The 23,763-nt window shown below is 42.0% G+C and overlaps 1 protein-coding gene across 1 annotated transcript in view; it reads right to left on the bottom strand.

The window, feature by feature from the left end:
• Window positions 1-23,763, bottom strand: part of AP4S1 (adaptor related protein complex 4 subunit sigma 1) — a 165,629-nt gene that overhangs the window by 18,081 nt on the left and 123,785 nt on the right. The window contains 1 exon segment of the mRNA XM_073609179.1: window positions 15,170-15,238. Within this exon segment, the coding sequence (XP_073465280.1) occupies window positions 15,170-15,238 (69 nt within the window).

Here is a 23,763-nt window from a genome sequence, read left to right as displayed (position 1 = left end):
TTGAATGGGTTTTTTTTCACAATCTTGACTAGGGCGCGGTGATCCCTATCGCTTGTACACTTTTTCTGACCACAGTTTTTCCTTCCCTTTGCCTCTCTATTAATGTGTTTGGACACAGAGCTCTGAGAACAGCCAGCCTCTTCAGCAATAACCTTTTGTGTCTTTCCCTCCTTGTGCAATGTGTCGATGGTCGCCTTTTGGACAGCTGTCAAATCTGAAGTCTTCCCCATGTTTGTGTAGGCTTCAGAACTGGACTGAGAGACCATTTAAAGCCCTTTGCAGGTGTTTTGAGTTAATCAGCTGATTAGTTTGTGGCACCAGGTGTCTTCAAAATTTAACCCTTACACAATATTCTAATTTTGTGACACACGGAATTTTGGATTTTCATTTGTTGCCACTTCAAATCATCAAAATTAAATGAAATAAACATTTGAATGCATCAGTCTGTGTGCAATGAATAAATATAATGTACAAGTTACACCTTTTGAATGCAATTACTGAAATAAATCAAGTTTTTCAAAATATTCTAATTTACTGGCTTTTACCTGTATATATATATATATATAATATCTATATCTATATCTATAGATATAGATATAGATATATATATATATCTATATATATATATATATATACACACACACACACTCACCGTAAAGTTCTTTTCTTGAAATCCATTAAGAGACACAAGTCTTGTTCTCCATAACTCCTGTATTCGGCAGCATAAGCCGAAGGTGAACAACTTCATAAAGGACTCCAGGAAAAGGATGGAGTGAGTACAAAAATCCTATTTTTTTAATCTTATTGCGCAACCTGGACTTGGGCTTTAAAAATAAATAAAAAAAAAAAAAAAAAAAGCATTTCACACTGGCCGTGAATTTTTGGGGAATTATAATTCAGTTGTTTCTTGGAAATTCATATAAAATAGATCAGCTTCATCTGAACAATCTTATCATTGTGTTGATAACCTTTTTATTACCTGCAATTATCTATGTGTATGGGTCCATTCTTTCTGAAGACATTACCACTTTGCAGACTGAAAGCAATAGAATCTGCAATAATCACTATTACCCTGCAATACTGTATATAATCTAGGCTGGGAGCAGGTGGACAGCAATTATGTTTATGTATGTAAGGAAAGATCTAAATTCTTTAAACTCAAAATTATATTTGGATTGTTTAATACTGCCATGTACCTTTCTGATTAGTGGGAATTATATATACAGTATATACATTTTTTATAGGTATGGACACTTTATTTTGGAAAAGGATACATCCAGCTCACTCTGTGGAAAAAAAAAAACCCAGTTAGTAATACCAGACAAATATATACATTGTAGTTTCCTTTTCACCTGCAAGTGCTTCATGACCCATCAATGCAGGAATAAAGCCAGTTTTGGTACATGGATTAAATTTGTATGGTTCAGCAGGGACTGGCCGAATTTTGATACATGTATGGGAAGGCTGGTTGTACACAAGATGATCTATCGAACGACTTGTGTACAACCAGTCTGTTGGAAAATCTTCTCTTGATCAGCGCCACAAGCTATACCCGCCTGTGCTGATCAGTGTATTCTGGCGGCGGGGAAGTCTCCCCCTTGTCAGAATACAGTAGCTCAGCGGGAGGATTCCGCCATCCACATCGAATGTGGATGGGGGAATCGAGTTATTTTCATTCAACCCACTGGCTGAAAAAGAAAAAAAAAAAAGACTCATCTATGGATGGAGGAATCTGTTTGATTTTTTTTTTTCTTTTGTTCAGTCCACAGGCTGAACAAAAAAAAAGTTATTAGTGTGTGATCAGCTTGAGTCCCCATGGCTACGTTTATTAACGTATATAATGAGAGTGTATGTTGTTGCGCCTAGTGCCCTTAGTAGTGTCAGTAAAAGAATTGTGTTTAATTATAAAGTGCAAACAAAGAAAAAAACGTTCCTCCTTAGTGTCCTTGGTAAATAGTATTGGTGAATACACAAATATAAGTGGATCATATATAAATACCGATATCATAAAATCAAACACTGGTTCCTAGATATACTCTAATGCAGTGATTATAAATGCAATGTGTACTGTGAAAAAAAAATCACAACTGAATGGCGTAAATCGCAAAATCACATTATAGTTGCATACACTGAAAAATACCTTAAAAGTGCAACATGTATATGCAATTCATAAGCGAGTCCATAATATTACGGTAAATGGTATTATTGAATACACAAATATGAGTGGATCATATATCAATATAAAAAAAAAATCAAACCCTGGTTCCTAGATATACTCTAATACAGGTAGTAACAGTGCAAATATAAAAACGTAAGTGTGACAGCGCTGCAATATTATAACAAGATACAACTTTCCAGTGATAATGCAAATATAGAGAATATGAGAGAAAAAAAAAATATTGCAAGAAAGTCCCACAAAAAGCAATATGGAAAATAAAAATGAGATAGCACTGAAATGATAACGCTGCAATAGTAAATAATTGAACCAAGAAAAAAATGTTCCAGTGATACTACAATATATAGAAAAAAATATAGTGATGCAAAAAAAGTCCAATATTCAATAATGAGAAATCCTCCACAGTGATGATTCTTCTAACAAAACTTTATCCTGAGTGCTCCCACCACCACTTGCAATGGCCGCTCGCCTCCTTTATGCGACCCCTAGGGGTCAAATACACCTTTGCACTTAGTGCCAATAAGCCTTTCGAGGAATCCTCGAGTGACCTTTAATCAAACGACACCATCAATGACCGACATAAGTCTCATCCGCTGTACTGTTTTCAAGTTTTAAGACCAGTATTGTGGAAATACATATGAAAAAAACAACAAGAAAAAGTGCCTCCTATAGTGCAGTATCCGAGGGGTTAAATAATAAAACTTCCCCCCTAGCTAGCAATAAACTCACATTTATTAAAACGATTAAAAGCATGGAATATACAATTAAGAACAGTCTCACTCAGAGTCGATCAGTCCACTGCCAGGCTCCACCTATTAGTTTCGCCACCTCCCACGTGGCTTCATCTGGAGGAGATGCCTAGCAGCTGTGGCTGTATAATAATATACAGTATGAATAGAAAGTAATTAACTAAGTTGGATACAGCTGTGGTGTTCAAAGACGCCCGCACATGCGCAGTAGCGCTTCCTCGTATCAGTGGGGCACAATGTAAACAACAGTGCGTCGTTTATGGCGCACTTCTGGTTTGTAACAGACAGAAGTCGCCGCTTTGTGACCATTTCTGGTCACAGACTACATAGATGTAATAAGCTTCAAGAACATGGCCAGCCATGGCGTGCAAAGATGCCCGCACATGCGCAGTAGCGCTTCCTCGTGTCAATGAGACACAATGTAAACACACGGCGCGCCATTTGAGATGCACTTCCGGTTTAATAAAACGGAAGTTGCCGCTTTGTGACCACTTCCGGTCACGGACTGAATAAATTTAATAGACTTCAAAAACATGGCCGAAAATGAGGACATAAAGTTATTATATAGAGGTGGAACCCTCAATGTAATGACCAATATACCATATGTTTAAGGAACAGTGTAAACAATGAATACATAACAATTGCTAAATAAGTATAAATAAAGCTATGAATAAGAGTCAACATGTATAAAGACCTAGAACAGAAATACCTTAAATGGAGAAATTATTAAGGCAATCATCATATAAATCATTACCAATAACCCTAGTTGTGACACCAGCTTCCAATGAACAGATGAATTATACTAATAATTCCATAATTAGTAACTGGAAACAACTAATAAAGCTATTCCCAAGCCAATTGTAAGAGTTCATGAATCGAATTACTAATTAAAAGTATATATAAAAAAAATATATATATAAAAAAAAAGGGACCAAAAAATTATAAAATTAGAGAATTGAAAAAGATATAGAAATATGCCCTTTAGAAATTGTGAATAAAACAACTGATATCAAATTCAATATTATGCCCTGAAGGGAAAAAAGTATTAATCTCATGTATTCAGAAGGACTCACGTTGACTAAGGGATTTCACCTTATTAGTACCCCTCCATTGTGGATGGTATTTTTTCTATCCCCCAATAAAGAAGAGAGGAGGGGTCTGTATTATGATGTGTTGCGTAATGTTTAGAAATACTGTGCTTAGGATAACCTTTGATAATGTTTTGCACGTTCCTGGATTCTTATCCGCATTGGTCGTTTAGTATGGCCACTGAATGTACTGAATTTGACAAGGGCACTGGAGGGCATAAACAACACCCTCCGTCCTACATGCAATCTCTTATCTGGCATTCTCTTCCTGTTGCAGTAGCTACAAATTTATCTTTTTTGATGTTCTTTCTTTTAGTTCTAACACATGCATAACATAGCTTACACGTAAAAAACCCTTTCCTGAGAAAAAAAAAGTAAAATCTGGTACTTGTGGGGGTTCTACTACATTTTTTGCAATCTTATCCCTTAAAGTGGGGGCTCGCCTATATGTGAACTTTGGATTGGCAGGTAATATTTGTTTAAGGTGCTTATCTGAAGTAAGAATGGGCCAGTACTTTCTAAACAACTTTTCTACTTTTTTTATGCTGTGCTCCATAGTTGAGAATAATAGGCATATGGTCCTGAAACGCATTCTGCTTAGGTTTGTCTTTTATTAAGGTTGCTCTGTCTAACGCATTCACTATTTGTAGTTGGTTTTCAATGTGAGCTTCTTGGTATCCTTTTTCAAGAAATATTTGGCTGATTAAATCAGTCTGTTCTTTACAGTCTTGTTCATCTGTGCAGTTTCTTTTCAGCCTCATGAATTGTCCTTTTGGCACATTCAATAGCCACGGGGCATAATGACAACTTTTCAAAGGATTTATCCATTCCTGTCTACAGTCTTAAAGAATCTTTTTGTTTTGAATTTCCCTTCAGGTAATGATAAAGTGAGGTCCAATTGTTTGATTAAGCTTTTCTAAAAAAAAAAGTAATAGGGCGGTTTCTGTGCCTTTCCAACTTAAAATAACGTCATCAATGTATCGTTTATATAAAAGTAGTTCCTTTGGTTTATTTTGGTAGATGGCTTTTTCTTCCCATTGGGCCATAAAAATGTTTGCTACACTTGGGGCAAATTTGGCCCCCATGGCAACGCCTTTAATTCGTTTAAAAAAATTATTATTAAAAAAATTATTATTGTGCCAAAAGTAGTTGTACGATAGACAGTATTCAAGACTCTCTAATAGAAATGCCTTTTGTTTTCTCGATAGCTCGCTTAGATGTTTCAATGCTCATTGGGTTGCTTTAATTGCTTCCTGGTGGCCTATAATAGTATATAAGGAATTGACCCAACCGATTGAATTCCATTGACAATAGGACATCCTGGCAGATTCTTGTCCTTTTGCATCTTGGGAACCGTGTAGATAATTGGAATCCTACAAGTATTAGGAACCAGATATCTACTTTCCTTGTTATTTAATATGCCCTTCTTTGTGCGCTTCTCCACAAAGATACTCCAGTTCGTGCTTCTAACTTCCCGTGAGATTACTTTTCAATGGAATATATGTTTGGTTGTCTTCTAGTTGTCTATTTAATTCAGCATGATACATTTCTTTGGTTTGAATGACCCCCCCCCCCCCTGTCTGCAGGTCTAATGACCAGATTTTTTCTATTTTCTAAACGTTTGATTCGTATTTCGATATCTTTGGCTTCTTTTACTTTTTTTCAATTCCATGGTTTGTAGATCCTGAGCCATCATCTTCTTGAAAACTTAAATGTGACCATTGTCACGCACCAGAGGGTTAAATATAGACTTATTTCTCAATGTTGTATGTTGGAAAAACCCTTCTTTATTTGCAACCTTTTTCTCCAGTGGTTGTGATAACATATTTTTTGATATTTAATTTCTGTACATATTTTTGAATGTCCACATAAATGTCAAACTTAGTCATATTTCTAACTGGAGCGTATTTCAATCCTCTATCTAAAACTACCATTTCCTCCTTGGTCAGCGATACTTCTGATAAATTAAAAATTCCTCCACCTAATACTCTCTTTTTCGCTTGCTTCTTGTATCCTGCTCGACATCCCCTCTTACTGGTGGGCTTCTTCTTGACCTCTCGTCTGTCCATCCGTTTGGAGGCCCGTTCCTGATTTCGTTCCTCTAAAAAATGCCTTGTTGTTCGGTTAGTATCCCAATCATCTCTTAGGGGTTCATATCTATTCTGAGTTAACATTGGACTTCTCCCTTGCTGGTAGTAATTGTGGGGTTCCGATCTATGGTACATTGGTGGAGGGGTTCTTGTGCGGTGACCATGGTCATGTTGTTTTCCATATCCCTGATGACTTGGCCCCAGGCTCCTCCTATCATTTCTTTGGTTACTATATTGTTGGTAAACTTGATTGTAGTTTGTATAATTATTAGGACCTCTATAGGGGTAATATGGTCTTCCTCCTTTCCCTTGGTTTCCACCTCTATGACCTCCTCCTCTATGATGTCCTTGGTCCTCCCTTTGTCCCCAGGGTCCTCTTGGCGTTTGGTAATTACTCTGTTGTTGGTTTGATTGAGGGACCGGGCGTGTAGTATCTTGTGTATTAGTCCCATTTGTATCATTCGTGACTATTCTCACTTCTTTTTCTGGAGTTGAGCTAGCTGTGAGTAAGTCTTCTTCTCTTAGTTTACTTTGCCATTTGAAGACTGAGTTAGTATTATAAACATTTATATCTCTTTGATATTTTTTCTTCTTACGATTCTTAATTTCTTGATCTTTGAACTCTAAATCATTATTTAATTGGTTGGCTAAAGCTGAGAATTCAGGTAGGTCTTTGAATGGTTCTAATGTTGTATTATGTCCTGCTATTTGTTGATCTAATTTACGCATGTTTTTTTTTTTTTTTTTTTTTTTTTTTTTTTTAACAAAAATGTCAATACATCGATTCCTTTACTATTAAAAAATTGGAACCACTCATCAGTGGACTCTTGGTCCAAGAGTCCATCATTGATGGGTACATCTCACCTAAGTTTTCCTAAAAAAACGTAAAATCACAATGTCACAATATAATCACATCAACTGAAAAACCCCTTAAAAAGCGCAACATGAGTCAGGTGACACTGCTGCACAGAGGAAGTGATGTGGGAACCTTTGTATCCTGCTGTCCATTACAGGAGCTGTTTGTTTTAAACTTAAATGTAAGTTACTACTTTAAAATGACTACACCATGAGGACCCCCTTTTTTTGCATGAATCTTTATATGAAGGAAAAACAGTGGTTTTAAAGGGCCACACACCCCACTAAAGAAAGGGCATCTGGGGAGAAGAAGGGAGGAGGAGGAGCCCACCATGTATACCTCAGCATATGGGGGAAGGTGTAATCTGACCTAGTAAGAGGTCAAACACTTGCAGTGTACTTGTAGTGCAGAGTGGATTTGCCTTTAGTAAATAAACCCCATTGTGTTTCGCATAATCACTGCATTTGATTATATCTAGGAACCAGTGTTTGATTTTATGATATTTATACATGATCCACTTATATTTGTGTATTCACCGATACTATTTACCAAGGACACTAAGGAGGAACCTTTTATTCTTTGTTTGCACTTTATAATTAAACACAATTATTTTACTGTCACTACTAAGGGCACTAGGGGCAACAACATATGCGCATTATTTTATTCACATTGTGGAAACACAGTTAGGTTGTATGCAGCCACCCATCACAAGACAAGCCATACATCATTACCTTTAAGATAGCGTGGGATATCCCACACATTTTTATTTTATATCTATCTATCTATCTATCTATCTATCTATATATATATATAAAAACACACACACACACACTACATCAAATATACAGCAAATAGAACAACAGTATATTTACCAGACCAAAAGCAAACAAATAAGATAAACATTTTGTAAAACTTTACATACATTTTAGAGTGAAAAACCCCAGTGAATAAACTTCTCAAGACAGACTGAGGAGGTGGAGGGTCACATGTCAATGAACACATTCCCAAAGCTACATCAGAGTGGTATGAAACCAAGAACCTGAATGACTTGACTATGGTTCACCTCCTTTCTTGGAGTACATCACAGGACACCAAGTTAACATTTTTACTACATGATGTATGCTGCCACCTTCAGGTGAATAGACAATGGCCAGGAAAAAAAAGGCAGGAATCCCAGCTCAGCTAAGCCTCAGTTCTGTCGCAAGCAATGAGGAAGACGAGCCAAGGTGAAGGATCTCTTTGTCCTGTGATGGACTCCAAGAAAACTAGAGAAAGACTTACCAGTAACTCTGTTTCTAGGTGTCGTCCAGGACAGCACTAGAGAGACAGGCTCCACCTCCGGAGGCAGGAAACACATCACCAGGTCTTTAAAGGGTGGCTTCCGTCCCAGTCTTTAACCAGGAACTTCCCCGCAACGGCTTCTGAAACAACAAAAACACTCATCCAAAGTTATAATAGCATATAGGGAGAGAATCCCTGCTGTCCTGGACGACTCCTAGAAACAGAGTTACCAGTAAGTCTAACTCTAGTTTTCTCTCGTCGTCTGTCCAGGAAAGCACTAGAGAGGATCAACGAGAACTTACCAGATTGGGGAGGGGGGTGGACTACCGCTTGGAGGACTTTTCTCCCAAACGCTTGGTCTTGCGCTGAGATAAGGTCAAATCTATAGTGCTTCATGAAGGTCGAGTAGTTTGACCACGTCGCTGCTCAACAGATTTGTTCTGGTGTCGCTCCAGCCCGCTCCGCCCAAGAAGCCGATAGTGCCCGTGTGGAGTGAGCCATGGGGGAAAAGGGTCATTCCTTTTTCATAATTTTGTAGGCTTCCACAATAGCTTGTTTATTCCACCTTGCGATTGTGTCTTTTGAAGCTTGGGACCCCAATTTTTTTCCTGCATGCAAAATAAATAGAGCATTGGATTTTCTAATGCTTTTCGACATTTCCAGATACTGTAAGACACAGGTTCTCACATCCAGTTGGTGGAATCCTATTTCCTTTGGGTTGGTGGGGGACCCACAGAATGACGGCAAAACATTTTCCTGAGTTCTATGGAATTTTGTCACTACTTTAGGCAAAAACCCCGGGTCTGTGCGTAGTACCAGCCTGTCTTCAAAAACTTGCAAAAAAGGCTCTTTAATGGAAAGTGCCTGTAGCTCACTAATGCATCTAGCTGTGGATATGGCCACTAAGAAAACAGTTTTGAGCGTGACCCATTTTGAGGATAGCTCTTCTTCCTGTGACCATTTTATCCAACCCTGTAATATGCTAGTTGAGTAATTTGTAGGTGCTCCAGTGTAATGTATTATGTCCTGTTAGTATATTATCAAAGCAGGCTTAAATCTAGCCTTATCTACCACCTCAGTTTTTTTAAAAATGAAATGGCCACCGCAGATCTCCCTATAATTGGAGCACAGAGGGGGCAAAGGATAAATGATCGTCCAAATACGGTATGACCGATATCCCTTTCAATGTTAGGGGAGTCAGTGCTTCCGCCAGGATTTTCGTAAAAATCCTGGGGGATGAGGACAGTCCGAATGGTAGGGCCCTGAACTGAAAATGCCGAACCTGCCTTCCCCACTGGATTGCTACCCAAAAAATTTTTGAGAGTCCTGTGCATGGGGACGTGTAGACAGGCGTCCCTCAGATCGAGGGAGGCCATGAAACAATCTGGGGGAAGAATTGTCAGTTGTTTAGTAACTTCAAATTTAGTATTAGATGAAATTTGCCCAACGGTTTCTTTACAACAAAAACGTGAGTGTAGAAACCTTGGTTTACTTCTTGCTGTGGCACTGGAACAAGAACCCACTGGCCAATTTGTGACAACAAGGCCATCGCCTTCTGAGGATCCCTGGGAGGCGTGGTCACACACGTCCTTGCGGGTGGAGTGCCTTTGAATTGTATTCGATAGCCCTCCCTGATTATCCTCAATATAAAAGCATTTGGGGTAGTCTTTCCCCACTGTGGGAGGAACTGCCCCAGTCTCCCTCCCACAGGAACCAAGTCACTGGGATTTAGTGGTCTTTTTAGGAGAGGAAAACAGAACACCTTTCTGTTTTCCCCTTCCCCACTGTTTTTTAGGAGTTGACCCCTTAGAGGTCTGTCCTTGTGACGTCTTTGGGGACAAAAAAAAATGTTTCCCTGTAATTGGTCCAGCCAGACCTCCAAATTACGACCCACTATTGTTGTAGCCATTGCAGGTTTTAGGTTTATCATGGCTACTTCCCATGACCTTTTCAGCAGTACCTCTCTCCTCTTGTCCATGGGTTCCCTAAGGACACCCATGTCCTCAAAGGCAAGGTCTGTTGATTTGGCGCACTGGGAAAAGGCTGCGTCTTTTTTGGGCACCTTGTTCCAGACACAGGTGGAATCCTCACTGAAAGGGAATCTCCTCTTCAAACTTTTGGGGGAAAAAAAAAAATTTCTCCGGTTCCACCCACTCTTTTTTAATAGAATCTGCCAGTGCACGGTGTACCAGAAAAGCCCTAGATTGGTCATCCATCAGGGTCTGATATATCTGGTCATGCAAGGACAGGGAGACTTGCTCTTCTTTAATCTCAAGCATCAACCTACTCGAGTGAGAGCATGTATCTGGGTGAACTTGTCCCTTGGCTCGAAATATCTCTGGATGATGCCACCTCACTTGGTTCATCCAAAGAATTTGATTCCTCTCCCCCTGATTCGTCACCCACCTCTGGGGTGAAGGGGGGGGGGACTGCTGCTGGTTGCTTTGGGGTTTCAAGGTTTGTCAGCATTGTGTTAATGGCCTTCATTTCTTTCTGGACCCCAGAAATCAATTCCTTGCAGGCCCTCGTTGCCTCTTTGTAAACCAGTTTGTTACACAGGGGCTTGTTCCATCCTTCCTTAAATTTGTTCGCCTATCTCTCTAGTGCTGTCCCGGACAGACGACTAGAGAAAAGGATTTTACATGTATACCAAAAATCATAATTTCTTAATCGTACATTACAGGACACAGAGGAGTTAAAAGTTCCTACTACATGGGATATCTCAAAACATAGATTGTAAGCTCTAATGAGCGGGGCTCTCCGATTCCTCATAGATTCAAAGCAAATTTGTCCAGCCCTGCAACACCACCTTATCTTGGTGAAGAACTAGGAGAGGTTACTTGCAAGAAAAGAGCCAATTCCAAGACCTTGCAAGCTGAGGTAATGACCACCAAAAAGGCAACCTTGTCTGTAAGAAGCAGCAAGAGAATTTCTCGGAGAGGTTCAAAGGGGGAAGAATGCAAAACCAACCAGACCAAGTTAAGATCCCACAGGAGAAAAAATCCGTGTGACACCCTGAACAAAATCTTTGACCAAAGAATGAGACGCAACAGGTTTATGGAAAAGCATAGCCAAGGCTGAGATTTCCCCATTGATGGTACCCAAAGCCAAGGACATCTCCAGACCGGACTGGAGAAAAGCTAGAATCTGCCCCATGACATATTGTGACATCACCCTGCCTTTAAACTATGTCCAGTCAGAGAACACTTTACATTCATTCAGAAGAGGCAAAGCAGTCTCTCAATGGCACCCATGCCGAGCGGCCAAACTCCTAAGTTCAGAATGCAGCAGGGCAGCACCTAGTCATGGGACCCGGAAGCAAGTGTAAATCACTAGTGTAGCAGTGTCTACTTCACTGATTTACAGCTTTTAGGAACGTTATTTCCTGACTCTCACTCTTACTCCTTGCTGCACTCAAGAATTTTTTTTATATAAAAATGTGCACATTACAGTGCCTCTAGGCTACTCCCTCTGTAAATGCTATGTTTAAAGCAATGTTAAATCCATAAAACAGAAACTTATTAAATTGCAGCTCCTCAATTCTTAGATGTGGTGGTTGCATTTGTTTTCTTTTTTTTTGTTCAACTGTAGACCTGCCCAGTAAGTCTTATATTTTTCAAACTTACTTTAACAGATCTAGCAGTCTAGAAAATGTAGTAGTTGGAGGGTTGAGACATACCACTTACCACTGACAGGGGCGTTTACAATAATTAACTTGTATTCATTTAGGTTTCTTCTTTATCCCATAAAAAAATTTAGTGTAAGGTGGAGTTCAGCTACAATTTGTTAATCAAGTCCATCTAAATCTGCTAGTCTAAAACTACCCTCTCCCCAGACTGAAAATGCTGCTGTTCTGAAGATGTCTCCTGTCGTTCCTTGTGACCTTAACCCTTTCGCTGCCAGGCCCTGTGCTCCATTTTTTACACTCAGGTGGCCAGACCATTTTTGCAATTTTTCCTTTGATTTTTTTTATTTTTCACTTATAGCTTTCAGAGTTTGTCAAAGACCCCCCCAAACTACTACTGCTACTGATTCTTTAGACCCCGCGGTATTTGCGCAAATGTTTATCAAACCAATATAGTTGTAAAAAATACACTAAAACCATTATTAGCAGTAAATTTTACGAAATTCCTACTAAATATAAAAGCGTAACCTGTATTGAGTTAAATAACAAATATTTGTAACTTTCAAATTGTGTCTTTTTGTGAAATGGTGAAAATTGAACAGACGCAAAAGTGTAAATATCCAAATTTCTCTAAAAATCTGAAGGGTTTCATTTTTCCCTTATAGCTTTCAGAATTTGTTCAAGACCCACAAAACCATATAATCTGAAAGCATATGAACTCTAGGATAAAAAGAAGGTGCTACTGATTTTTTTGGACCCCGCGGTATTTGCGCAAATGTTTATCAAACCAATATATTCGCAAAAAATACACTAAATCCATCATTTGCAGATAAAAACACAGCTAATTTTACAAAACTCCTGGTAAATCCCTACTAAATATAAAAACTTAACCTGTATTATGTTAATAACATATATTTGTAAATTTTAAATTGCGCCTTTTTGAGAAATAGTGAAAATCGTAGGTACGCAAAAGTTTTAGAAAATCTGGAGGTTTTCCTTTTTCACTTACAGCTTTCAGAATTTGTAAAAGACCCCCCCAAAAAATACATTTTCTGAAAGCACATGGAATAAACAGAAGGTGCTACTGATTTTTAGGGCAACACGATATTTGTGCAAATGTTTATCAAAACAATATTTTCGTGAAAACTACACTAAAATCATTACTAGTGCACATAAACACAACATAACTTACACAGGTGTTCCATGCATCCCCGTACAGGCAGTCCTATTTATGTCAATTGGGATGCAACGGCTGCACAGGCACAGCTGCTGTTCCCAATCTGACATCCGTGTGGGTACATGACCCCGAACACAGACAGCGTGAGCTCAGGGACATGCATGCAGACCACCATGGATGTAAAATTGGGAACAACAGCTCTGTTCATGCAAGTGCTACATCCCAAATTAAATCAATGAGACTGCCTGCACAGAGATGCATGGAACACCTGTGCGTCCCCGTAAAGGTACGCTGTGTATGCCCTGTGTGAACAAGGCCTTAGGCCCCTTTCACACAAGCGCACCGATCAGATCTGCCTGTCTGTTTTTTAGGCGGGCCCAATTGGACCACCCATTGTTCTCTATGGAGAGGCTGATTTAAATGGACATGTGTCCGTTTACACCCGCCTGCATCCGATCCAGTCCGCTAAAAACAGACTGATGGAGATCAGATCGGATGGCATCCGATGGAACTGGACAGGCGGTCTGTTTCCATCCAACCGCACCATAGAGAAAAGCGAGCCGTTTCAGTATCCACTCTGCAACAGCGGAGTGAATGCAGACCTGTTATCCGTCTGCTCAGTGGGGATCAGCAGACAGATCCCCCGCTGAGCAGGCAAATCTGCTTGACAGAGTCTGCTCCATGTGAAAGGGGTCTTACCAGGAGTGGCCGGTCCATTAGGGGTGCTGCCCCCCCTGCAGGGTGACGGACTCATACATTTGCATGAGTTTTTTTATTTTTCCAAGCTACATGATTAGAGCCTGAGGCTCTAATTGGCTTGTAAAAGGTTGGGCTCGGGGCGCAGAGCATTGCAACCCCAAACCCACCCACTTGTGGCAATAGCAAATGGATATTCGCTATTGTCTTCCGGGTTCTCCTCCTGGCCAATCAGGATGGATAGGGTTGGCCGGGAGGAGAATCTGAGGAAGCCGTGGAGGGGTGAGTACAGGGGGACCTGGGGAGTCTTACTACGATTGTGTTTTAAAAAAACCTTTTTTTTACTTTTTACATTTTTTTTTTGGAGCTATATTTTACTTTCCGTTGGGGGAGGGGGTCTTTGGTGAGATATCAGAGGTCTAAACAGACCCCAATATCTCTATTTCTGAGACAGAGGAAGTGACTGAAGATAGTCCCTTTTTCCGTAGCTCTTTACTTGAATGAATGAGGAATCTGTATAGAGATTTTATTCATTCAGAAAATGACAGTCTGATGCAGTGTAACACTTGCGGTTACAATGATCAGCTGTCAGTGAATATAGGAGCGGCCATGAATCGGGGGGAGGTGCGGGGGCAGTTAGGGGGTGATCTGACCGGTGGGGGGGACACATCTGGATCTCCCCCAAGCCCCATGCAGCACCTGAAGCCAGCGGGAGTGGCAGAGGAGGGAAGCCAGCTAATGGTGGTGGCTGCGGGGATCCGGTTTGGGGGGGGTCTGATCGGGTGGGGGGGGGGTGAAGGGGATAGGAGAGGAGAGTGGGGGGGACAGTTTAAAATAAAAGGGAGCGGCGGGAGGTGGAGTGGCAGGGGACAGGGAAGCAGTGGCATGGGGGAGGGCGGGCGGTCACATTAGGGGTTAATAACTCTAATCAGCGGGTTGTAATCTGCCATTACCAGTAAAAACAAAAATAAGTCCATAAATCTATCCCCTATTTTGTAGACGCTATAATTTTTGCGCAAACCAACCAGTATACACTTATTGCAATTTTTTTTACCAAAAATATGTAGAAGAATACAAATTGGCCTAAAGTGATGAATACATTTTTTTTTTTGGATATGTATTATAGCAGAAAGTAAAAAATATTGTTTTTTTTCAAAATTTTCGCTTTTTTGTTTATCGTGCAAAAAATAAAAACCGCAGAGGTGATCTAATACCACTAAAAGAAAGCTCCATTTGTAGGAAAAAAAGGACAAAAATGTTGTTGGGGTACAGTGTTGCACGATCGCGCAATTTTCAGTTAAAGCAAAGCAGTGCCGTATCGAATAAAATGGTCATTAAGCATTAAGGGGGTGAAATGGTTAAAGGACTATATAATTTCTAATTCTGATTCTAATAAACCTGTCAAGGATTCCTCTTTCCCATTATACTTACCACTCTGCTGAAGTATTTGTCCAAAACTTCCACAAAGTTATGAATAAGCTCAAAAACAGCCATCTCATTCTGCAACAAATAAGAAAAACAAATCAGGCACTTTTATGATTGAGATTGAAGCCTGCTTTGATAATATACTAACAGGACATAATACATTACACTGGAGCACCTACAAATTACTCAACTAGCGTAATATGCCACAAACTTTTAACACATACTGTATACAAGAAGAAACAGGAATTGTACCTTATCTGTAAATTCCATATCTTAGTGCAAGACACAGGCAAAATATCTATGCATCATGGGATATATGAGTGCACCTTCAGGTGATTTGACCATGGCAAAGCTTTAGAGGACCTGCCTCTGGATGCCTCCCCTATAACTCTACCCCACTCTGAGTGTCCTCAGATTTGCAGCATGCAATGGAGAGAAAACCAAGGAATGTAAGGGAGGGTGGCCTATTCCCTGTACTGTTCTCCAAGATATGGAATTTATAGGTAAGTCAAGCAATTGATAGGAAGGGTGGGCAAACAAGCAGGCAAACAGAACTGTGCCAACAGGCCCAAGGGTCAAAAGACCCAACCTCAGAGAGAGCTGAAACCTTGTGGCCAAAGTTTCATCAGGAGAAGACTGGAACTCCACCTGGTAAAACTTTAAAAAAGTATGAACAGAAAACCAGATGGTGATTTTACACAACTGGGCTACAGAAGCTTGGTGCTGAAAATGCCCAGGAAACTCCCAATGATTTGGTGTCATGGGCACATAAACGCACAGGAGCAGATTTCTCTTGGAGAATAATAGGATTTCTATAACTTTTCCTTTTCTTGGAGTACATCACGGGACACAGAGCCATAGTAGTTACTATGTGGGTTGTAGGCCACTTTCAGGTGATGGACACTGGCACACCCTAAGACAAGAGGTCCACTCCCTATATAACCCCTCCCACTACTGGGAGTACCTCAGTTTTTGTAGCAAAGCAATATACATGTATTAGAAGAGGGGAGGGACCTCTGTGTCCTGTGATGTACTCCAAGAAAAGGATTTTACAGGTAAGCTGTTATAAAAATCCTATTTTCTTTATCGTACATCACGGGACACAGAGCCATAGTAGTTACTATGTGGGATGTCCCAGAGCAATGCCAACTGAGGGGAGGGAGACACAACAAAAGTAGGGCATTATGACACTAGAGGACTTATACTGCTGCCTGCAGCACACTACGCCCAAAGGCAATATCCTCACGCCTTTTTACATCCACCTGATAGAATCTGGTAAATGTATGGACTGAATACCAAGTTGCGGTCTTGCAGATTTGAGCCATGGAGGCTTGGTGATGCACTGCCGACGAAGCACTAACAGCCCTAGTGGAGTGCACTTTGATTTGAGCAGGTGGAATCTTCCTCTTCAAACCATAAGCTTGAACAATTACTTGCCGAATCCATTTAGAAACAGATTTCGATGCTGCCTGTTCTCTTTTGGGACCATCTGGCAATACAAACAAAACATCCGTTTTTCTAATCTGAGCAGTCGCCTTCGAGTAGACTTTGACTGCTCTCACCACATCCAAAGAATGTAGTGATTTCTCTTCCGTGGAACAGGGTTCTGGAAAGAATGAAGGCAGAATAATATCCTGGTTTAAAAAAAAAAAAAAACCTGACACTTCCTTCGGTAGAAAATTAAGATGAGGACGTAATACTAACTTATCCTTGTGAATAATTAAATATGGCTCTGATACCCTTCTTGCAGAAGATATGGCTACGAGAAAAATTATTTTCCTTGTCAAAAGGACCAAGGGAATATGCCGTATCGGCTCAAAAGGCTATTTCCGCCACGCCGACAGAACTAAATTCAAGTCCCATGGGTTCAGGGGTGACCTAACCGGAGAATTAAGCCGTGTTACCCCTGAATAAAACCACAAACCAAAGAATGCGAAGCAAGTGGTCGTTGAAACAATACTGATAAGGCCGAGACCTGGCCTTTGATAGTACTCAAGGCCAGCTTCATCTCTAACCCCATCTGCAGAAAGTCAAGGATTCTACCCATGACATACTTCCTGGGGTGCCAACCCCTGGATTCACACCAGGAGACATATGCCTTCCAGACTCTGTAATATATGACTCTGGAGGCCGGTTTCCTTACATTAATCAAGGTAGATAGCACAGAACCTGATAGCCCATGCTTCTTCAGAATGTGGGTCTCAATAGCCAAACCATTAAAGCGGAGTTTCGCGGAAAAATTTTTTTTTAGATGTCAGCAGCTGCAAATACTGCAGCTGCTGACTTTTAAAATAAGGACACTTACCTGTCCCGGGGTCCAGCGATGTCGGCACCCGAGACCGAACCGTCCCTCGATCCCCGGGTGCTGCCGCTGCCATTCTCACTGAGGGAATCAGGAAGTGAAGCATTGCGGCTTCACTGCCCGGTTCCCTACTGCGCATGCGCGAGTCGTGCTGCGCGTCTACACTGGTCCCCGTTGTGTTGTGGGAACTGTGTATTTCCCACAACACAACGGGGGTGGGCGGGGGTTTTGCGGCTAGCTGCGGCTAGCTATTCCCGGAAGTGGGTGCATATACCTGTATTATACAGGTATCTGCACCCCCCTAAAAGGTGCCAATTATGACACCGGAGGGGGGGAGGAATCCGATGAGCGGAAGTTCCACTTTAGGGTGGAACTCCGCTTTAAATTTAGCGTTTGTAAGGTAGGATTGAATACCGCACCTTGCGAGAGAAGGTCTGGACGTGGTGGTAGGGTCCATGGTTCCCATACTGCCATTCTTATGATCTCTGCATACCAGGATCTTCTGGGCCACGGTGGGGCCACAAGAATCACAGACTTCCCTTCCTGCTTGACCCTGTGAAGAAATCACGGATGCAGCAGAATAAGAGGGAATGCATAAGTCAGTAAGAATTGATTCTACTGGAACACCAAGGCATCTGTACCGCATGCTAGTGGATCCCTTGTTCTTGACACAAAGTTGTCAATCTTTTTGTTGAACCTGGACGCAAACAGATCTACGTCCGGGATCCCCCATCTCCGGCATATTGCCAGGAAAACATTGGGGTGAAGGGTCCATTCTCCCGGGAACAACTGCTAGCTAATCAAGTAGTCCGCCTGCCAATTTTCTATTCCTGGAATGAGGACTGCCGATAGACAAGGTACATTGTTTTCTGCCCAAGTTAAGATATAATTCACCTCTCTCTGGGCTGCACGACTTCTCGTGCCCCCTTGGTGAATGATATAGGCCACTGCTGTGGCATTGTCGGACTGGATCCTGACAGGACAATTCAGGCCCTCAGGGCCAAGCGTGCTGCCCGAATCTCTAGAATGTTGAAGGGCAAGGTCATTTCTGATCTGGACCATTTCCCTTGGACAGTCGCCTCTTCCAGGACTGCTCCCCAACCTGAAAGGCTGGCATCTGTTGTTACCACCTTCCAGGTAACTGGTAGGAAGGATTTTCCCTTCTGCAGATTCTTGGTTATTAACTACCAATTGAGGGTCCGGCGCACCCTTGGAGGCAGACGCATTGGGAAATCTAGCGCTTGGACCTTCTTGTTCCAAGCCGATAGGATACTGTTTTGCAGCAGCCTTGAATGAAACTGAGCATAAGGAATGAAGCCACCATCTTTCCCAACAACCTCATGCAAAGTTGAATGGAAGGATTCTTCTTTGCTTGACCACCTGAATCAGTTCCTTTATGGCACTAATCTTTGCCTGAATATCTTTTTCTGGACTGTATCTATGATCAGACCCAAGTATTCTAATCTCCTTGATGGTTTTAAGGAGGATTTCTCTAGGTTGAGAATCCAACCTAGGTATTCCAGGTAGTTGACTGTGGTGATCACACTTTGGTCTAAGCGGGCTACCGACTTGTCTATCAAGAGTAGATCCTCTAGGTACGCTATAATCGTTATACCTTGGGCCCTTAATCTGGCTAGAGGAGGGGCCAGGACCTTTGTAAACACTCAAGGTGCTCGAGCGTTTACAAAGGTCCTGGCCCCTCCTATAGCCAGGTTACATCAAGGATGCATACCACCATGTGCCGATTTTCCCCGTTCACCAGAAATATCTACGCTTCGAGGTAGAAAATCCTCATTTTCAGTTTGTAGCTCTGCCTTTCGGTCTAGCTACTGCACCAGTAGCTAGACCGAAAGGCAGAGCTACAAACTGAAAATGAAGATTTTCTACCTCGAAGCGTAGATATTTCTGGTGAACGGGGAAAATCGGCACATGGTGGTATGCATCCTTGATGTCGACTGACGCCAGAAGTTCTCCTTCTTGTAGGATGGAGACTACTGATCGGATTGACTCTATGCAGAAAGAGCAGATATTCAGGAACCGGTTTAGATCTTTGAGATCCAGAATGGGTCTGACATCTCCATTTGGTTTTGGCACCATAAAAAGGCTTGATTAAAACCCCAATCCCTGCTCTTGCATGGGGACCATCAAGATCACCTTTTGAGATAAAAGACGGTCCAATTCTTGAAAGAGAGACTTCTTTTTCTCTGGATCCTTGGGAACGTTTGATCTGAAAAAACGAGGAGACGGGGACTCTCAGAACTCTAGCTTGTACCCTAGAGCTATTGAAGAAGTCACCCATTTGTCTCGACAATCTTCCTGCCAGATCCTTGAGAACTGCAGAAGTCTTTCCCCCACTCGAGCAAGCGGGGGCGCCCCTTCATAAGGAGGCTTTAGTATTTTGTTTTGTAGGTTTCCTCCCCCAGGACTTCTTTTGTCCCTGGGGTTGACCCTGAGGTTTACCTTTTGAACCTGACGGCGGAGGCCATCGTGACTTCCTGGAGGCTGATGCCCCTGGCACTGGAGAAGGAGCTTGTTTAAATGAAACATGTTTACTCCTCTTCCTAACTTGCAAAAGAGTACTTTTTCCACCAGAAATTCTTTGGATGTATTTATCCAAATCATCCCCAAACAGCCGTTCACCGTGAAAAGGAAAACTAGCCAGGAGCTTTTTGCATGGCGCCTCGGCTGACCAATTTTTCAACCATAAGATTCTACGTATATGCATCAACCCAAGCATAAGGCGCGAGGCCTGAAGAATAGAATCTCTCATGGCTTCTATTGCAAAACATAACGCCGCTGATAGTTCGGCTAAATCCTGGGCCTGCTGATCAGGAATAACCTTGAGCACCTGTTTAAACTTGTCTCTCAAGGATTGACATAAACCAATTGCTGCCAGCGCAGGCTGAGTCACTGAACCTGCCAGAGAAAAAGTATTTTTTAATAAGAATTCCAACTTTTTTTCCGTTGGATCCCTAAGCATTTGAGCATTGTCTACTGGACAAGTCAAACTTTTATTCACAGAGGATACAGCAGCATCAATTGCTGGTATCTTCCACTTTTTAGTGAATTTCTCCTCCATAGGATAAAGTGTTAATAAAACTTTTTAGGAGGAAAAAAAATGCTTATCTGGGTGATCCCACTCAGAATACATAAGCTTTTCCAGCAATGAATGGACAGGAAAGGCTTGAGGAGGCTTTAGCGAAACCCAAACAAGAAGTGGGCTTATCAACCGACTCAGTTAAGGGTAGCAAAAATGTGGAACGGACCATCTCAGTAAGAGATTGCACCAACAATCTATCAGATTGTGAAGCTGATCCTTCCGCATTTGACCCCTCAGAAGAGGAGTCATCAGCCTTATCATGATCCCCTGAGAGAAATTCATCTTCCCCCCGCCCCGAGATCCTCAGTTTGAGGGTCCTGGGTAATGGAAGGGGATCTGTAGTGTTTTGTCCCACACTGGGATGCGATTAAAGCCGCTAACCTATCTTCCAAACCTATCATGGCTGCAGAAAAAAACCTCTTCAGTAATATAGACAGGGACTGCAGTGCTGGAAACAGTTGCAACATTTGATGGCCTTGATGGCTCACTCTGACCACCCACCTCAGATCTCTCAGGGGAGGATGCCATTGTAGAGATGAGTTTAGGCTTTTTAGAGGTCGAAGGAGTCCCTCTTGAGCCCTTTTTTGGGGTGTTTCTACCTCCCCTTCTGACCATAGCCCGATGCATAAATGCAGAGGTACTACCAGAAGAAATCACACCCACTGCTTGAGCAAATAGTCCAGCAACTGCCATTAGTACTCAGCCTGGTGCTTTAGTAAATGTGCCAAGGGAATATCTGTGTCACCACTTACATGCCCCCTTTTTGCTCGTGTCCCTCCGACAGTTGCAGACAGCAAAATGGAGCTTTTTAAAAGTTCGCCAGAGCTGGACATTGCCGCACGCCAACGCTGCACTAAGCCACGCCCCCTACATATTCCCACCGCGCCCCCCTCCTCCCCTTTTTAAAAAAAGAGCATTTCCCGCGCAAGCGTGGGCCTCCGATCCGACAGGATAGGCGTGTGTGTAGGGGCGGTGAGGAGGCTGTGACAACCCGCCGTGCAGGTTGTGGAAAATGGCGCGCCGTCTGCCGATCGTTTCTGGCTTTCCCCTTTATCCAGAGAGAGGGGGAGAGCTTCTGTCCAGGTGGGGGGTGTTTTAGGAAAAAAAATCCCCCCAACACCTTACCGGAGACCTGGGACTGCACACCGGAGGGAAGTCTGCAGCTTCTGCTGATTACAGAGTGATCTGAGGAAAGCATGAAAGGCACGTGCTCTCTAAGACACTGGCAAAAAAACTCCCAGTAGTGGGAGGGGTTATATAGGAAGTGGACTTCTTGTCTTAGGGTGTGCCAGTGTCCATCACCTGAAGGTGGCCTATAACCCACATAGTAACTACTATGGCTCTATGTCCTGTGATGTAACTACATAGTTACCACATACTACAACTACATAGTTACCACATACTACAACTACTACAACTACATAGTATACCACATAGTAACTACTATGGCTCTATGTCCCGTGATGTACGATAAAGAAATAAGCTCTTGCAATCAGATTTCATATCCATCATGCAATGGCGGATTTTGATGCAGGGTGTCCCTTGTGAGGTCCAGAAAAAGGACAAACGGGTAATCCATCGGTCTGAATGTAGCAGTAGTTTTGAAGTATACACTAATGGCTCTAACTATGTTCAGGCAGTGTAGAGAGATTTCCTTTGCATGCTTAGGAGCAGGACACAAAGATGGGAGGGCAATGTCCTCATTGATAGTGACCAAAAAAAGCCATTATAGGGCTCCAAAGGGTGGTTTCTGAAAGGCAGAGAGAACCAAGTTGAGATCTCAAGGAAGCACAGGGTGATGGAAGGGGTGCACAATACAAGATACACCTTGAAGAGTCTAAGCCCTCATGCACACTGGACATTTTTACAGCTGCTGTGTTTTGGCTTTAGGCGTTTTTTCTGCAGCCAGTAAACTCCCCAGCATGTTATCCTATGTGGCCACACACATAGGCTTTTATCAGCGTTTTTTGGCAGGGGCAGTTTCTGGTTGAAAAATCCCCCAGAACTAGTGGGTTTGAAGAGGAGTTTTTCAGCTGTAAAAACGCTCTAATTCTGGAAAACACTAAAAAACTATGAAAAACACGGCCAATCAGCATTTATGAGCGTTTTGAGCCATAAGATTTTGTGGGAATACAGTTTTGCTAAAAAAAACGCTACTGCAAAAACTCATTCCACAGCTACAGCTTTCTACAGCTAAAGCTAATGGCATTTTTTTTTTATAATGTCCAATGAGCATGAGGCCTTACAAGGGAGAGAGAACAAAGAGGCATTTGAAAAAAAAAACTGATAAGGCCAAGACCTGGCCTGACCTTTAAGGGTACTTGAGGCCAATTTCTGATCAAGACCGAATTGTAGGATGGAAGTGCCTGTTTTCACAGCAAGCAAAAAAGGATTTCAAGGTGTGATAATATATCTTCCTGGAAGAGGCTTTTTCTTGCTTTTAGCAAGGTAGGAATCAAAGACTCAAACCCCTCTCTCTTTTATTACCTAGGTTTCAACTGCCATGCCATTAAAACCAGAGACAGAGAAGCGAGATGGAATAGGGGGCCTTGAGATAGCCTGTTGGGAATAGCCCAGGGGTCGTCTGCTAGAAGTATGATTATGTCTGTGTTCCAGGTTCTGGGCCAGTTTGGTGCAATTCGATTCACTGCTTTCCTCTCAAGCTCTATTTTCTTGAGCAGACAAGGTACTATTCACACTGGAGGGAAGGCATACATTAGCCTGAAATGAGACCCAGGGATTATCAAGGCATAGAGTATGAGGATAGAGCTAGAAGATCCCTGATAAAAATAGAGATAGTTTGCTGTTGAATTTGGAGGTTAGCATGTCCACATCTGTAATCCCCCATTTTTGTCATATTAGCTTGAAGACATCTGAATGCAACCTTCATATCTCTTGAACCAGGCAATGGTGGCTGAGATAATCTGCCTTCCAGCTGTCCACTGCTGGGATATGGACTACAGAGATCAATGGACCGTGTTTCTGTCCAAGGGATAATATGGTTTGCTTCCTTCAATGCAGCCAGGCTCCTAATGCCTTCTCGATGCTTAATCTAAGCCACTATCGTAGCATTGTCTGACCTCATCCTGATTTGTTGCCTCTTCAGAAGGGCGGTCCTTTGCTGCAGGGCCAGCGTGACTGCGCGCCAAGATGTTGATGGGAATCTTGACTTCCCTCAATGACCATGCGCCTTGAACC

This window comes from Aquarana catesbeiana, linkage group LG13 (assembly GCF_042186555.1).
Source record: "Aquarana catesbeiana isolate 2022-GZ linkage group LG13, ASM4218655v1, whole genome shotgun sequence".
Taxonomy (NCBI): Eukaryota; Metazoa; Chordata; class Amphibia; order Anura; family Ranidae; genus Aquarana; species Aquarana catesbeiana.
This window is presented reverse-complemented; position numbering and strand designations above follow the sequence as displayed.